Source organism: Xenopus laevis, chromosome 3L (assembly GCF_017654675.1).
Source record: "Xenopus laevis strain J_2021 chromosome 3L, Xenopus_laevis_v10.1, whole genome shotgun sequence".
In the NCBI taxonomy this organism is placed as follows: Eukaryota; Metazoa; Chordata; class Amphibia; order Anura; family Pipidae; genus Xenopus; species Xenopus laevis.
The window spans coordinates 151,930,079-151,948,291 of NC_054375.1; the positions used below are offsets into that span (position 1 = coordinate 151,930,079).

At 40.3% G+C, this 18,213-nt stretch overlaps 2 protein-coding genes across 2 annotated transcripts; both read left to right on the forward strand.

Moving 5' to 3' along the window:
* Positions 1 to 4,487: 4,487 nt before the first annotated feature.
* Positions 4,488 to 8,948, forward strand: LOC121401291 (serine-rich adhesin for platelets-like). Its single transcript, XM_041585644.1, has 3 exons — positions 4,488 to 7,176; positions 8,056 to 8,160; positions 8,815 to 8,948. Exons 1-3 carry the CDS (start codon positions 4,488 to 4,490, stop codon positions 8,946 to 8,948), a joined length of 2,928 nt encoding a protein of 975 aa, XP_041441578.1.
* A 347-nt stretch (positions 8,949 to 9,295) lies between these two features.
* On the forward strand, positions 9,296 to 17,644 carry LOC108711737 (mucin-3B). Its single transcript, XM_018253741.2, has 8 exons — positions 9,296 to 9,402; positions 12,329 to 12,468; positions 14,160 to 14,216; positions 14,304 to 14,466; positions 15,915 to 16,076; positions 16,214 to 16,326; positions 16,763 to 16,836; positions 17,050 to 17,644. The coding sequence occupies exons 1-8, from the start codon at positions 9,344 to 9,346 to the stop codon at positions 17,086 to 17,088; spliced, it is 807 nt and encodes a 268-aa protein (XP_018109230.2). The 5' UTR covers positions 9,296 to 9,343; the 3' UTR covers positions 17,089 to 17,644.
* The last annotated feature ends 569 nt before the right edge of the window (positions 17,645 to 18,213 follow it).

Genomic DNA, 18,213 nt, shown 5'->3' on the forward strand with positions numbered 1-18,213 from the left:
TTCTCTAGGCACTGGCATCTTACATTGCATGCAGTACATGTGATTCTCCAGCTCATGGATCGGTACAGGTGGAGATCTTGCAGAGACTCATCCTTCTTCTCACCTGGCTCTGCAGGGGGGCACTAGGCGATGCTTACTGAGTGGGCCCCCAAGGCTGCCGGCTCTGCATGGGACTCTGAGTCCGGGGTCTGCACAAGGATGTTCTTGGCACAAGAAGAACAGGCACAGGCTGTGGGGACAGGGCAGGATTATGGGTTCCCGGTAAAAGTTGACGCGCACCGGGTACTTGAGTTCACAGACAAGCTGTGCAGGAGGACCAGAGGCAGGCTCTATGCTGATCCCCTCCCGCCCTGCTAGGTTCGTAAAAAAAAAATCCAAGATGGCCGTGCGTTCCACAGTAGAACGCACAGCCCTTCACCAGTAGCAGGAGATGCGCCGGCTGCAGATAGGCAAAGCAGACGGCGCGGAGCACTTCAGGAATCGGGCCCCCCACATTGCGGGGTCTGTGGGTGCCTCAGTAAAATCCTTTCCGGGCCCCCTCTCCCCCCGGGCCCCCCCGCAGCTGCTGTAGTTACGCCAGTGGTCACTGCTCTCCCCACATTCCCCAGTTCTCTTAACCATTCAATTGTGTAGCCAGGACATGGGAATGGACATCAGGTCCCCCATTCTGGTGCACAAACAAGATTCTGAGATGATACAAGACTTGTCTTAATAACAGTGTCCACAAAATGGCTCCTACAGCTTGTTATTATTATAAATTCCCAGACTGAAGGAAACAAGATTCAAATAATTTATATAATGTAATTAAAGTTCACTTTGCTTGACTAATGTGATATAATAGGATTTTGATTATTTTTTTTGGGTGACAGATCCCCTTTAAGCGAAGGATAGCATACCAAATCTTTTTGCAGTCAAAACCCTTCACTCCTTTGCTTCTCACTACATCTCTGCACTTATCTCTTTATATTCCTGGCCAACTCCTCTCTTCCTCTTAGAGCTATCAACTACCCATACCACCTGCCATATCTCAGGTATGTTATAACTAGGGGCACTGTTGCCTTTAAAGGAACAGTTCATAATAAAAATAAAAACTGGGTAAATAGATAGGTTGTGCTAAATAAAAAAAAAATTCTAATATAGTTAGTTAGCCAAAAATGTAATGTATAAAGGCTGGAGTGACTGGATGTCTAACATAATAGCCAGAACACTACTTCCTGCTTTGCAGCTCTCTTGGTTTCCCCTGATTGGTTACCAGGCAGTAACCAATCAGTGACTTCAGGGGGGCATGTGGATCATAACTGTTGCTTTTGAATCTGAGCTGAATGCTGAGGATCAATTACAAACTCACTGAACAGTTATGTCCCATGTGGCCCCCCTTATAGTCACTGACTAACTCAGAGTTAGAGAGCTGAAAAGCAGGAAGTAGTGTTCTGGCTATTATGTTACACATCCAGTCACTCCAGCCTTTATACATTACATTTTTGGATAACTAACTAGATTAGATACATTGTTTATTTTGCACATACTATCTTTTTACCCAGTTTTTATAATTATACGGAACTGTTCCTTTAAAATAGAAGGGAACCAAAAGCATAAATACCTGTTACTTACACAAAGCAGATCTCTGACCCATATTGTATTTGTTCTGCTCCTGAAAGGTTTTAAAGTCTGCTCCTCTTCTCTCCTGCTGGTCAAGTGCTAGAAAATGCACTTTCTATTAGCACCAGCTTCACACATTTTCACTACAGGTCTATTTATTTTTCTATGTAAAACATAGGTTATCAGTGCTCCTAATACTAAGAACTAAGGGCTCATTTAAGGAGTAGGGAGGAAGTGCAGAGGACAACTTGTGTTTTCCCCTCAGTAAGTTGTGTGTAAAACCATTTTAATTGAAGGTACATCCCTATAGTTGTGCTCACTGCTGCTCAGTTTTTCCATCTAGTGATGTGTGGGTTGACCAACTGTCAACCCGGGCTGTCAACCCGTGCCCAACCTTTACCAACTCTAACCTGCACCTGATCCAGTCTATGGCTCCTTGGGGCAAATTCACTGTAGGGCAAATTATCGCCTCAATAGGCTCCACCTCACCTAGTGCAATATTGTCAGCGAAAAAATTTTCAAGCAAACTTTCGTTACTTACTTCCTAGTGAAACTTCATTAACATACTTACTGTACGCGTAGGTCAATTTGAATAGGGCGGGTACATATAGGTCATAGATACGTCTTTATTAGAGATGTTGGTGCAAATGCTTGAAGTGGCCACTTATTATTACAAATGTCCAAGGAAGCAAAATAAAGACAAAAGAGATCCTCTAATGACCTAGACATGAGCCCACCCTAAATTTGCCCCCATGTCTCGTTATATACCCCCACACCTAATTTGGAAATCCATATAATGTATAATGTTAAGGGGTTTCTGGATAACGCATCCCATACCTGTGTAGGGATGTGAAAATCTTAGACACCCTTGCACTTTACAGACAGGCACATCCCTAGTTATTTGGACGCCTCAGTGGGTCCTTATGGGGACCTTGTGCTTATGTAACCCCTGTAGTTCTCACAGTGTACACCAGATGGCACTGTGCCAGAGTATAAAAGGTTTAGAAACCATGTGCTCTGGGTCCATTGCTTTAGCCCAGTGATCCCCAACCAGTAGCTCGTGAGCAACATGTTGCTCTTCAATCCCTTGGATGTTGCTCCCAGTGGCCTCAAAGCAGGGGCTTATTTTTGAATTCCAGGCAAGTTTTGGGTGTATAAAAACAGATGTTCTGCAAAACAGAGCCTCAATGTAGGTTGACAAGCCGCATAGGGGCTACTAAATGGCCAAGCACAGCCCTTATTTGGCACCCCAAGAACATTTTTCATCTAGTGTTGCTCCCCATCTCCTTTTACTTCTGAATGTTGCTCACGGGTTCTAAAGGTTGGGGATCCCTGCTTTAGCCCAACCAAGCAGGCTGGAAGGGAATGGGTAGTGCTGACCCTAGGCGCCTTGGCCGTGTAATTAGACAGCTATATTCAATTATAGATCACTCTAGGAGTGATAGAGAGGCTAAATAGTTGAGCATCTTAAGGCTCCGCCTAGGAGATTAGAGGGATTAAGATCCCAGGGTATTACTGACCCGGAGTAAGGACTAAAGTGTTGAGATAGGGATGTCAGGAGTTCCCCTAGTCTGCCACTGGAAGATATCCTGAAAACTGGGCAATACCTCTCACATGCTGTCAACTTACTCTCTGCTGTATATTCCCTAGCCTGTGGGGATTCAGCCTATACGTGCTGTGAGTATATGCTTCCTTTATGCTGCTGTGTTATTCTATGCTCCATTATGGATGAATGTGCTGAATGATCTATGTGCTATTGTTTAATAAATACAGTTCTATGTTCAACCGTTAAAGAACTACTGGCGCCCATCATTGTGCTATTGCACCTAGTTACAGTTACACTACACCCTGCCTCCACCCCGTTGCGAGGGCTTGCCCCTGAGAAAGAGAACTCATCTGTGGTATCAGCCCACAAAGGAAAGTAGCTAAAACTGCTAAATACAAAGCAGTTTACTATAGCGCTACACCTGTATAATGGATTGTTAATCATTCTTTTTCACAAAGAGGTTTAATCAATCTTTCTTAAATAATGAGATTTCTGTGCTTCCTTATTTCCTATTGCAAAGAACACCCCCATACTATGGAATCAGTTGGTCAGACCAGGTGAAACCCACCAGGCACTCAGAGCATGTCTGAGTATTGTTTGATTCCAGAGCTCACAAATAAATCATTCAATATCCAAAGAACTGCAGGAGAACTTAATGAAAACTAATTACATAGGAATAATAATGATAGTTGCTCTTAAACATACCTTCACAGTTTCCCTATGCAAAAGGTAGCTCTGGTTCTCTATAAAGGCTTAGCTAAACATTAAATGAACAGTAACATCAAAAAATTAAAGCGTTTTAAATTAATAAAAATATAATGAAATGTTGCCCTGCACTGGTAAAACTGATGTGTTTACTTTGGAAACACTACTATTGTATGTAAATGAGCTGTATATAAATAAGCTGCTGTGTAGCAATGGGGGCAGCCATTCAAAGGAGAAAAGGCTCAGGTTACACAGCAGATAAGCTCTGTAAAACATAATGGTGTTATCTGTTATCCACTATTTAACCTGTGCCATTTAGTCTTTTTTTTCAATTTCCACCATTGCTACACAGCAGCTTGTTTATATGAACTATAGTAGTGTTTCTGACGGAAACCTGTTTTACCAGTGCGGGGCAACAATACATGATAATTTCATTACATTACAACACTTTAATTTTTTTGTTAAAAATTTGATAAAGTTTCATTTCTGAGATGGGATGTTGAAACTTGTAGTGATGTATACTGGAGAAAGAATTCCACAAAATCCCCAAATTTCTACTTTCACCTACAAAGCTTTGACTTTAAATCAACAATCTAATAAAAACTTATTTTGTTTCCTTACAGCTTGTTCTACAACAATGAATCCATCCTCTGTGTCTGATACAACAGAGACTTTCTCTGTGTCTGACTCAACAGAAACATCCTCTGCGTCTGATCCAACAGAAACATCCTCTGCATCTGATACCACAGAATCATCCTCTGCATCAGACCCAACAGAAACATCCTCTGTGTCAGACTCAACAGAAACATCCTCTGTGTCAGACTCAACAGAATCACCCTCTGCATCAGACCCAACAGAAACATCCTCTGTGTCAGACTCAACAGAAACATCCTCTGCATCAGACCCAACAGAAACATCTTCTGTGTCAGACTCAACAGAAACATCTTCTGTGTCAGACTCAACAGAAACATCCTCTGTGTCAGACTCAACAGAATCCCCCTCTGCATCAGACCCAACAGAAACATCTTCTGTGTCAGACTCAACAGAAACATCCTCTGTGTCAGACTCAACAGAAACATCTCCTGTGTCAGACTCAACAGAATCATCCTCTGCATCAGACCCAACAGAAACATCCTCTGTGTCAGACTCAACAGAAACATCCTCTGTGTCAGACTCAACAGAAACATCCTCTGCATCAGACCCAACAGAAACATCCTCTGTGCCAGACTCAACAGAAACATCCTCTGTGTCAGACTCAACAGAAACATCCTCTGTGTCAGACTCAACAGAAACATCTCCTGTGTCAGACTCAACAGAATCATCCTCTGCATCAGACCCAACAGAAACATCCTCTGTGTCAGAATCAACAGAAACATCCTCTGTGTCAGACTCAACAGAAACATCCTCTGTGTCAGACTCAACAGAAACATCCTCTGTGTCTGATCCAACAGAAACATCCTCTGTGTCAGACTCAACAGAAACATCCTCTGTGTCAGTCTCAACAGAAACATCCTCTGTGTCTGATCCAACAGAAACATCCTCTGCGCCTGATCTTACAGAAACATCCTCTCCATCTGACCCAACAGAAACATCATCTGTGCTGGACACAACAGAATCATCCTCTGTGTCTGACTCAACAGAAACATCCTCTCTATCTGATCCAACAGAAACATCCTCTGCGTCAGACCCAACAGAAACATCCTCTACATCTGACCCAACAGAAACATCCTCTGCGTCTGATTCAACAGAGACATCCTCTGCATCTGACCCAACAGAAACATCCTCTACGTTGGACCCAACAGAAACATCCTCTATGTCTAATCCAACAGAGGCTTCTTCTGTGTCTGATCCAATGGAAACATCCTCTGTGTCTAATCCAACAGAAACATCCTCAGTGTCTGATCCAACAGACACTTCCTCTGTGTCTGATCCAACGGAGACTAACTCTGTGTCTGGTCCAACAGAGACTTCCTCTGTGTCTGGTCCAACAGAGACTTCCTCTGTGTCTGGTCCAACAGAGACTTCCTCTGTGTCTGATCCAACAGAGACTTCTTCTGTGTCTGATCCAACAGAGACTTCCTCTGTGTCTGGTCCAACGGAGATTTCCACTGTGTCTGATCCAACGAAGACTTCATCTGTATCTGATCCATCAGAAACTTCCTCTGTGCCTGAACCAACAGAGACTTCCTCTGTGTCTAATCCAACAGAAACTTCCTCTGTGTTGGCCCCAACAGAAACATCCTCTATGTCGGACCCAACAGAAACATCCTCTGTGTCTGACCCAACCGAGACTTCCTCTGTGTCTGACCCAACAGAAACATCCTCTGTGTCGGTCCCAACAGAATCATCCTCTGTCTCGGACCCAACAAAGACTTCCTCTGTGTCGGACCCAACAAAAACATCCTCTGTTTCTGACCCAACAGAAACATCCTCTGTGTCTAACCCAACAGAAACATCCTCTGTGTCTAACCCAACAGAAACATCCTCTGTGTCTGACCCAACAGAGACATCCTCTGTGTCTGACCCAACAGAAACATCCTCTGTCTCGGACCCAACAAAGACTTCCTCTGTTTCGGACCCAACAAAAACATCCTCTGTTTCTGACCCAACAGAAACATCCTCTGTGTCTAACCCAACAGAAACATCCTCTGTGTCTGACCCAACAGAGACTTCCTCTGTGTCTGACCCAACAGGAAAATCCTCTGTGTCGGTCCCAACAGAATCATCCTCTGTCTCGGACCCAACAAAGACTTCCTCTGTGCTGGACCCAACAAAAACATCCTCTGTTTCTGACCCAACAGAAACATCCTCTGTGTCTAACCCAACAGAGACTTCCTCTGTGTCTGACCCAACAGAGACTTCCTCTGTGTCTGACCCAACAGAAACATCCTCTGTGTCTGTCCCAACAGAATCATCCTCTGTCTCGGACCCAACAAAGACTTCCTCTGTGTTGGACCCAACAAAAACATCCTCTGTTTCTGACCCTTCAGAAACATCCTCTGTGTCTAACCCAACAGAAACATCCTCTGTGTCTGACCCAACAAAGACTTCCTCTGTGTCTGACCCAACAAAAACATCCTCTGTGCCTGATCCAGCAGAAACATCTTCTGTGCCTGATCCAGCAGAAACATCCTCTGTGCCTGATACAGCAAAAACATCCTCTGTGCCTGATACAGCAGCAACTTCATCTGAAAAGGTGTCAACCTCAGATAAGCCTGATCAAGTTCAAACCTCACCAAAACCTGAACAGACTGCTCTAAGTACAACATTAAAACCAACTACTACAGCTATTCATCCCGCAACAACTACCAATAACCCAAATGAACGTATGTACTGCATGCTTCTGTTTCTATTATTTGTACGTATTCTATATGGCATTATTTAGAATTATTTAGTACAGAGGTTTGGCTTTATCCTGAAGGATTCCGAACAATTTGACTATTAAAAATGTATAATGAACTGACACATTTATTAAATATGAGCTTATTCAAAAGAATGTGCTTGAATACTTTGTTCCATAGAATGGCAGTTTTTATTTAGTTCATATGGTTAAGGATATACTAGGAAAACCAAGGATCCTATTTCCCCCGATTCCTCTCCTATCTGCGAATGCCTTGTGCTGGCTGGAGGGGTTGGCGCCTCTCCCAACAATATGAAGATTCAAGGATTTGCCAGACACAAAAGGCAGGTGTAGTGGGGAAATCCCCTGCATGTTTATTGAGTCAAAGATGTAACGTTTCGTGGGCACAAATGGAGAACAATACCACATGGAATTGCGTGATTAATTTTTCATAAAAACTTTTTTTGGCAACATTTTTACTACTATTTATTGTAATGTTTTTGCATTATATATTCATTGTATTTGATACAATATTATACACCTAACGTTTAAGCACGGGGAATACTTCCCTTAATTACTGGGATATGGGTTGTAATTATGCAAATCACATAAGGGATATAACACTTCTGTATGTCTGAAGAAGGGGCGCGCCCCTGAAACGTTACATCTCTGACTCAATAAACGTGCAGGGGATTTCTACACCTACCGCCTTTTGTGTCTGGCAAATCCTTGAATCTTCATAAGTATATACTAGGCCCATTAAGCAACAACTTAGAATTAACAACCTGCATCCTAGCAAATGACTATATACTGTTAAACTGCTTTGCATGAATCATAATTCACATGTCAAATTTTTTATTACTAGAAAGAGACTGTAAGAATGGAGGTTATGACGATGGCACTAAATGTATATGCATCAAGTATTTTTATGGAACTTTATGTGACTATGCTAAAGACACATTGGATGTAGGTAAGTGGACACACAACCCATGCTAGACCTGTCCTTTGTTCCAAGGAATGCTCCAAAGGTTTTGTTTCTATGATGAGAGGTTAAAATGAATGGCCTAAACTGCTGGCTTGAATTGAGCAGTTATGGGTTTTGATATAATCAATAATACCCCCTGAATGTTCTCAATTTATGTTCAATAGTCCTTTTAGATGCAAAAAACAGGAATAAGTATAAAATATATTAAGTCTGGGTGGATAGGGGGCTAATGCTGTTGGGATGCATTTGGGGTTTAGCTTAATTATCCTGATTTTCAAGTTATTATGTAGACATTATAAAGTAGTGATAAGCTTATACCAACAGGACTTTTTGTCAACCACTCACCCCATGAGAACCTCATTTGCCCCTTTGAATGTACACAGGCAATAGATTGCAAGGGCTTGTGGCTGTGCTAATTCAGCTGCAGAATGAGAATGAGACAGCGGTGGAGAACACCAGACACAGTTTGTAACCCACCAAGCAGAACCCAGCCAACTCCAGTTCTTTGGATACTCCTGGCCATTGCTTGGCCCATAAAAAAATGATGACTATCTTGTTGGACACCATGTGGCCTATTTTTTTTTACCAATATCCTTCTTGCCTTAGGACAAATATGACCCTGTTTCTTTCTTTCCATAGGAAACACACTTAATGCCACAGTGAAAGTGAATATGAAAATCACAAACAAATTGTTTCAGAAGGGGATGGAAAATAAATCCTCTCCAGCGTACGGACAGTTTGAGAAAGAGTTCAGAGCTCAGGTAAGAATTTGAAAAATTGAACTAAGCATTATTATAAGAGATATGAGAAACCTGTTACCCAGAAAGCTCAGAATTACGGGAAGGCTGTCTCCCATAATGTCCATTTTCATAAAATAATTAAAATCTTTCAAAAACTTATTTCCTTTTTCTCTGTAATATTAAAACAGAACCTTATACTTAATTCCAACTAAAATATAATTAATCCTTACTGAAGGCAAAACAGCCCTACTGGGTTTAATTAATGTTTAAGTCATTTTTTATAAATAACGTTTACATTTAAAATGGCGTCTCTCTGAAAGGGTTGGATGATTTTACTTGAATACTTTACCTACTGTATTATCTGGTCAGGAACGGGATTCCTTAGCTTACAGCTGTCAGTTTCATGTTTTTCCTCCCTCTTTATACAGATGAAGGCAATATACGAAAATGTCACCAATTATAAAGATGTGAATATCCGTTCTCTGAAGTAAGAGTTCTCTTACTCTTTTTTTTTTTTAAATAATCCCACTGTGTTTTGTTGGTCTCTCTTTTATCAATGTCTAAATATGTTTACTGTATATCAAAGATTCTTGGCACCTTATGCTCTTTCAATTTAGAGGCCTTTCCTGGGGTGGGGGGACATACAGTTTACCTAGAAAAACTATATATTTTTTTTCAGGGAAACCTAAGCTTTCATGCTATAACCAAGATTTAAATATGTTGTCTTTTTTGTATAATTCCAAATAATTATGTAACAAGATATTGGCTTCTAAATACCTAAAGAATGGAAAAAAGATATAGTTATGTAAGGTACACATTCTGACAAATCCAAAATGGGTAACTTTATCTTTGTACTCACACTATCGCCTAAAAATATTGCAATGTGCCACATTTAACTTGCACAATTCCTTACATATAAAGCTAAATCACAGTAAATATGAATGCTAAAGGTCTAACCAATGGTGTGATGCCAATATGCATAGATTTACGTGTGATATGTACAAACCCCAAATGAAAATTGTACTTGTGAATTCTCTCGACTGCCAAGTTCTGTGAACCAAGCCCCCATCTCCGTATTATGTGCCGTAAGACCCCATAACAGTAACAAAACCATATCATTTGGAAAGTACACATTCTGACAAATCTGAAATGGGTAATTATGTTGTTTTACTCCAAACTACAAAGCTACATGCTACATTTTACGACTTCTGAAAAACACTGAATAGTACTGCAGTTTGCCACATTTATCTCATACAGTATCTTATATACAAGTGTAAGAAATCCTAAATTGGAACTCCTAGGGTCTACTGGACACGTTGATGCCCAATATGCATAGATATACCAAAACATGAGGCATATACAGACCCCAAATGAAAATAGTGCATATGAATTTTCTCAGCTCCTGACTGCGTATTATGTTTCGTAAGACCCTTACACAGTACGAAGAGTTTGCAAACCATATATTTTTAGAAAGTATAAATTCTAACAAATTTGGTAAAAAAGTATTTTTACGCCAAATTGAACAACACAAAAAAAAACATAAAAACAATGCTATCATAAAATGGCAATAAGATCACAAAGATCAAATACAATTAGACAAATCAAAGAAATACCAAAATAACTGATCTATTAGTGTGGTCAGTGGTCACAATACCTGAATCCATACCACTCAATGTTGGAGTGCTCTACCTCTGTATTCCTTCTTTAGGAACATGTGACTTACCAACCTGCCACGGGTTGGTAAGTCACATACAATTCAATGGCCTGCGTACTTTTGACTGAAGAAGTGTTGCCCCACATAATTTGGTGTTGATTTTATGTCTGTGATGGTTCATCCTTGTGCGCAATTTTTGTCCTGTTTCACCAATGTATATGCTTCCTATAGAGCACCTAGTACATGTAATCATGGATACCACATTGGATGAAGCACACGGATAGTGGTCCAGAATGGTGTAAACTTTTTGTGTATTCAGAATCGCAACTTGATCTTTCCACAGGGTGTATTTGCAGGTTTAACATCTGTTGCAGGGTATGTACCTGTTTAGTTGTTTTAGGAAGAGACTTCTGACAATCATTTTCCTCAGATTAGGTGGTTGTCTATAAAACAAGAGAGGTAGTTCCTGGAATATTTGTTTAGTCGGGTATCTGTAAGTAGCATGGGTTGCAGGTCTCTGGCTATTTTTCTAACAATGTTCAGTTGTGGGTTGTAGGTAACTACAGTAGGTTCCCTGGTGTTTTATGTCTCTTCTTTGTAATCCAAGAGTGTGTCTCTGGGTATTTGAGTTGCTCTGTGGATTTGATCATCAATAACCTGCGGATGGTATTTTAAATATGTGCAAAAGTGTGCAAAAGAAAAAAGCCAATAAAGCATAAAAAAGCTACCTTTAGTGACGTGTGTATTGTGTGTATAAATGCATACATTTATTTGTAAATGTGTCTATATGTGTGTAAAGTAAGGCCACTTACCATTTCTGTGTGCTGGAGGGTTGTCAACGATGGAGGGTCCCAGGATCACAAAGTCTTCTCAGCAGGAAGTATGTGGATGGGCATAGGGGGCTGAAAGGGTGTCCCAGACAGTAGACATGTGATTCAGTTGTGTCTGATGTTTAGTGGTTGGTCCCCTTTGCTTTTTGCTGCAGGGTTTGGGGCACCCCCTGACCATCGGCCAAAGCTGCTGTGAGAATCTTGGAATTATTATCTGGTTCAGTGGTGGCAGTAGCTTCAAGGTTCCTCCCTGCATTTATAGGGGCAACTGCATACATTTCAGAACAGGAGTTAAAGAGCGCATGTTAAAAGAAGCATCTTTAATGGATGTGATTTTTTGCCTAACTGACTCTAGGGAAATTAGGGGCCACACAACTCCACTTGCGATTGTAATTGACCCTTAGTATGTAGAGTGCTGTGAGCTGCTCCATATTTGTTCTAAACGAATAACAGACTTTATGAATGTAAGGTGGTACCTAGGGTACTCTCACGAGCTCGGGCTCTTCTGATGCCACACCGGTGGACTCTGTTTGAAAATCCTCAGTATCTTACTTCCTCTTAAATCCTTAGGTCCTGGTCCATTTGGCTCTGACAATGAACTGTATCAGAAAGTTTGGCAACAAATTTAGTAAATAGATAATTAAGTATGGGCTTTAGCATCCATATTAAATAATAACCTACAGTTTGTAGGACTTTTAACTTGTACCATGCAGACGGTCGCCCATCCAGCCTTGGACATAGGTAATGAAGATAACAGTTCAGGTAATGTTTTCCTCCAGCAGGTTCCTTAGTGTATGGTGACTGGATTAAAAGTACTGTATAATCTTAAATCATTTGCAGCGTTGTTCTTACATAGTAGCCTTTTTAACTTTCATGTACTGCATTGTTTATTTTGTGTTAATGAGCATCTTTATTTGTGTCTCTGTCAGGAATGGGAGTATTGTTGTGGATTATGATATCATCTTAGAAATGGACTATAATTCTGAAGTAAATATAGACAAGAACTATGAAGACCTTTTTGGTATAGTGCAGGCCCAGCTAATCTCAGGCAATTGTTCAGATGAAAATAGTGAGTATCCCCTATTGAATTTTAATATAACTATTTTTGTATGTGTGTTCTGGTGTTACCTTACTGCATGTTGCACAGCCATCATTTGTGGGTGTAACTATGGTGTATAACGTTTGACAAAGTGCATAACCAGGGGGTGCATCACTAGTGCAGAGAGTGCAATTGCTTTTTGCTGCCCCTGGTAACAACTTGGACGCTGTTGTCTGAGGCAAATTATTTAACTTGAGTTATTTCAGCAGTGCTCCTGTATAGACTCGCTAGGAAATCCCTTGTGAATGCCCCAGAGGAGAACCTGCTCTAGAACCTCAATGGGATTCCTTACCTAACAAAGCCTTGAAGTGAATGGAATAACATATTCAGATAAAAGATACATCTATGGTAACCTTTATCTGGAAATTTGTTATGCAGAAATCTCCACGTTATGGAAAGGTCATCTCCCAAAGTGTGTTAACGAATGCGAAATCAGTACTTTGTACTTGATCTTAACTAAGAAAATATTAATCCTTACTGGAAAATCATTTACATATTAATTAAAACCAACAGGCTTGTTTTTCCTACAATAAGGGGCCAATTCAGTAACTTTGAGTGAAGGAATAGAAGAAAAAAAACTTCAAATTTCGAAGTGTTTTTTTGGCTACTTCGACCATCGAATGGGCCACTTCGACCTTCGACTACAACTTCGACTTCGAATCGAAGGATTCAAACTAAAAATCGTTCGACTATTCGACCATTCAATAGTCGAAGTACTGTCTCTTTAAGAAAAAACTTCGACCCCCTAGTTCGCCACCTAAAAGCTACCGAACCCAATGTTAGCCTATGGGGAAGGTCCCCATAGGCTTGCCTAAATTTTTTTGGTCGAAGGATAATCCTTCGATAGTTGGATTAAAATCCTTCGAATCTTTCGATTCGAAGGATTTAATCGTTCGATCAAACGATTATTCCTTCGATCGTTCGATCGCAGTATTTGCGCAAAATCCTTCGACTTCGATATTCGAAGTCGAAGGATTTTCATTCCCAGTTTAATATCGAGGGTTAATTAACCCTCGATATTCGTCCCTTGATGAATTTGCCCCCAAGTATTGATTGTATCATAGTTGGCATCAAGTACATATCATTTTCAAAAATTGGAATTATTTGATTAAAATTGAGTCCATGGGAGATGGCCTTGCTGTAATTATAAGCTTTTTGAATAACAGGTTTCTGGATATTGTTCCCCTTCGCTGTACTTGAAAAATAACTGCAACAAATTTGGCTCTCGCACCCTGACTTCTTTTAAAGTAGAGATACCTGGTGCACAAAGGTTTGGCCAATAAATCCATAAAAAGAAATCCAACGGCACACAGGAATAATGCAAGCAATATAGCCTTGTGTGCACTCTGCATTAAACACTCAATCTATCTTGTTTGCATTATTCCTGTGTGCCATTGGATTTCTTTTCATGAGCATACAGTATGAATAAATCACTGTTTTCCTATTTGTAACCTTTGTATGAACTATGGGGGAGCTCTAACAAAAGCTGTTCCACCAAGGGGGTCAGACAACCACTAGTCTAATGGAAACAAGATGGCGGTATGGCACCTGTATGTATAAATACAAATACAATAAAAAGGAAAATTCCATGCATATAGGAACCAAACTTATTTTTACAAAAATCCAGTAGAGCTCATTGTTAAATCGTTCTGTTCCTACAGTAGGTTATTGCTTCACAGAACCCAATGTCACAGAAGTCCCTGTCCCAACAGCAGAAGGTGAGTAACTGATATACCAAGTTTCATTGGCTCTACAATATATTTTAGGGACTAAGTGCCTGACAGTGTACTTTTTGCCTCTTTCAGAACTCTGCATGGACTCCATTGAACCTGGTTATAGGGAATTTTACACACCAAAACTTACAGCCAGTGGGTTGTCTTGCATATCCCATTGTGAAAAGGAATCCCCAGAATTCGAGAACTGTAATTCTGGTAACTGCCAAATACGGGAGATTGGCCCGATGTGCTTGTGAGTAAGGCGGCCATCTTGTCTGCCATTCTGAACTTCCTGTGTTGGCTGTTATACCAATAAAATAGTACTCACCATAATGATTATATATGAACTAAAGTCTTTTTTTTAACTCTAGACTACATTTTGGGGCAGAGTTCTCTTTTAATTTCCTCAAATTATTTTATTCAACTGTTTGTTTTATTTGTATCATTTTGCAACATGGCTCTTCCCTTGCCACACTAGAGACATTCTTATAAGTGCCCCTCTGATAAACATATAATAATACCTGCACCCAATACAGATGTAACTAGAGCTCTGTTGGTGAGGAGGGTGTTTTACCATTATCTCAGAACCAAGGGAAAGCTTGCGCTCTGTGGAACGTCCTAAGCGCTAGCATAAAACCAAGACAAAAAAGACATCCCAGTTACCTAGGGATCCCAGATTTTGAATTTAAAGGGCATGTAAAGGCAAAATATAAAATCCCATTTTTACTTTTTTAATGAAAAAGAAACCTATCTCCAGTATAATTTAATTAAAAAATGTGTACCGTTTTTATAAGAAACCTGACTGTATGCAGTGAAATTCTCCCTTCATTTACTGCTATGGATAGGAATTGTCAGACGGTCCCTAACTGCTCTGCAGGGAAACAATCATACTTATGATCAGCAGGGGGAGCCCCCGCCTTACTTCCCAGCCATGCAGAACTCAAGCAGCTTTGTTTGTTTCCCTGTAGAGCAGTCGGCGACTGTGTAGAGATTTGTATTGGATTTTATTTTTACAAAGATCATGGAGCCAGATTTAAACAGATAAACTGGGATTCTATTTGGAGGATTATGTGTTGCAGCCACTGGTTCTGCAGAGTTGGAGAAAGTTTGTATAAAACAATACAAAAACTATAAAATCCACATTAGATTACATGACAACACAGGACCCAGTGCAGTCTGTATATTCTGATTATTAATCAGTCTTGCTGTATCGGCTTCTGGCAGATATTATTTGACTTGTGCTGTTATGATCATTTATGACGATCCCTAAGCAGCCCAGACCACACTGAGCATGTGCACAGTCTTGGTCTTGCAAAGCTGTTTAACAAAGTTACAAGATGGTGACCCCTGTGCCGAACTTTGAAAGCATAAATCATGTGTTTGATTAGGCTTGTGGTGCAGTAAGTTCATGTTTATGTTTAGTATACAAAATACAGCATTTCTAGCCTTATTCTATATTAGACTTTACTTCCCCTTTAAAAAGGCTGACAAGAGGGGGAGGGGTAGGAAATGGTATATGCTGCTAAAAAAGTTTGGCACAAATATTTTTGAAACCCACCGCAAGCTCAATCAGGAAAGAATCTATTCACTCAGGAGGTATATTGTTATTGTTAGTTAACCTTCACATTATGGCTGCCTTACACTGAATCCATGTAAATGTAATCCATAATAACTCAATTCAATTGTGCCCCTGTACTACAGGTGTCCAGAGACAGAAAAATACTTATATACCTTATCAAGATGCAGAGGACGAATGCTGAAGGCTGCTTTGTATGGAGGTGTCGGAGCCGGCATGGCTGTGTTGGCCATTATTATACTTACTGTAGGAATACTCCTGTGCAAAGCCAAACAGCCAAAGAAACGGTGAGCATTCTCTAGTGTTTGCTGCTGCTCTAACCTACTGCACCATTAGTACAAGTACAACTTACCTTGAGCTGTGTCAGTAGCTACTACTCACTATACAAATATAAGAGTCTAATGGCCAATGTTATGTATTGCAGCAAGGACCCCTTCTCTAAAGACCAAGAGGGAAAATGGTATGAAGATAATGATGATGATGAATGGACTGTTAAACGAGGACTAAGCAACTCGGGATCAGAACAGGGACAGAATGGTAAGTAAAGGGAATTTATATACAGCAGTGCTATTATTGTCTGTTCTTCATATCAGCACCATTATTCTGGTTCCCCCAAGAGATTATGTATTTTATCCACAGTTACAAGAAGTTGTCCCATGGTTCAAACCAAGGTCTATAACTTGAGATCCAACAAATCTGCGAAATTAAGTTCATTTAAACTCTACTTTAAACTTTAACGTTAAATTAAAGGTACATTTTCTTAGAAAAATATTTCGTAATTAAAGGTAAACCAAACCCACCCCCTAATCCCATTCCCAATAGTTCTATTGGATTATTAGGAGGTTGCCGAATCCTCCATTGCTGAGCACCAGACTGCAATCCAGAGGTGTTGTTGAGGGTGTGCGTCTGCTCTAATCTGTTCCAGATATCCTTATATTAAACATCACCTGGCTATGTTCCTTTTTCTATACAGATGGTTACAAGAAAGGAATGGCCAACTATGAAAATTTCAGACCTACTCTGGAAAATGTTGACACCAAAACTGAGGTAAGTAGTAGTTAATCCAGAACTTTCCTATTATTATTGTTTTTCATAGTCCCTCAAAGATTGCCAGTAGGTCCTTCTCTCCCTCCTCTGACACACAACACACAATACTTCTTTTACACTTGAGTGAGTGTAATAGATGTATAGTATGTCCCCGTGTATTCCGTGTTCTGTCTTTTTTTATGTAAACACCCTGTTCTGCTTCCACTTTCCCAGGTGAAGATACAGAGACCACAGGTTTCCAGAAGATGGTGAACTAGTAGATTACAAGTAGACTAGAAGGTAACACAGAGATGCTAAACCTATATACTAAATTCAAGCAGTTCCAAGTCACCAGGACCAGAGAGCACATGGTACTTTGAACAATGGACCCAACTGTCCTTTTCCATATAATTGCTACAGTACTAAAGGTGGACATAAATACAGAGATGTCGACCCACTGGAAGTGATTTGCCAATACCAGTGAAACGTACCAGATACATTGTTATAGTCATGCCCAGTTACACTATGACCACACCCAGCACCTCCCTACACACACCCTGAAATCTAGTTGACTACTAGTTGGTGTTCGCTGGTTGCAATTGGTCCTTCTTTACTTGCTTTCCCCAACATGTGCTGCTAATCACCTCCCTCTCACCTGTGCCGCTACATTGTAACGAGAAACATATTTATCCTCTGCCGATGTCGCTTCTTCTTTATCGATTTTTGTAATTTGCACCATTTAATAAACTTGTCTTTTTTTATACTAAGCAATAAAAATATTGTTCTTTGTTACTATATACTAATTGTTTTTTCCTTGTATCCAACGTAACTATCATTCTCCCAATAAAACCATAATCTGATAATAAACTTTTAACTGATTTATTAAGGTGTTTTTTAAGATGAGCTTTTGTTCATCTAAGGGTTCTGCCTGGGGCCATACAGCAATAATTACCCTTTTGATAAACAGCCTCAGCCAATTCACTGTGCTCATCATAAGAACAGGCTTTCCTCCCTCTGGGTTTTAATGAACGAGGGGGAAGTGATGGATGGATGTGCTGCATTAAGGATCCTGACTAGGTGTTAGGTGCCAGACCAGGATACTTAAAGGGATACTGTCATGGGAAAAAACATTTTTTTCAAAATGAATCGGTTAATAGTGCTGCTCCAGCAGAATTCTGCACTGAAATCCATTTCTCAAAGGAGCAAACAGATTTTTTTATATTCAATTTTGAAATCTGACATGGGGTTAGACATATTCCCAGCTGCCCCAAGTCATGTGACTTGTGCTTTGATAAACTTCAATCACTCTTTTTCCCCCCAGCAGCCAAACAAAAGAACAATGGGAAGGTAACCAGATAGCGGCTCCCTAACACAAGATAACAGCTGCCTGGTAGATCT

Bases quoted from the DNA above. Each gene is read 5' to 3' on its own strand.
- LOC108711737 (XM_018253741.2), top strand. From the start codon at position 9,344: ATGAAGGCAATATACGAAAATGTCACCAATTATAAAGATGTGAATATC. The intron at 9,403-12,328 runs GTAAGAGTTCTC...TGTCTCTGTCAG, and splicing joins GTGAATATCCGTTCTCTGAA to GAATGGGAGTATTGTTGTGG. The intron at 12,469-14,159 runs GTGAGTATCCCC...CTGTTCCTACAG, and splicing joins CAATTGTTCAGATGAAAATA to TAGGTTATTGCTTCACAGAA.
- LOC121401291 (XM_041585644.1), top strand. From the start codon at position 4,488: ATGAATCCATCCTCTGTGTCTGATACAACAGAGACTTTCTCTGTGTCT. The intron at 7,177-8,055 runs GTATGTACTGCA...TTTTATTACTAG, and splicing joins TACCAATAACCCAAATGAAC to AAAGAGACTGTAAGAATGGA. The intron at 8,161-8,814 runs GTAAGTGGACAC...TTCTTTCCATAG, and splicing joins TAAAGACACATTGGATGTAG to GAAACACACTTAATGCCACA.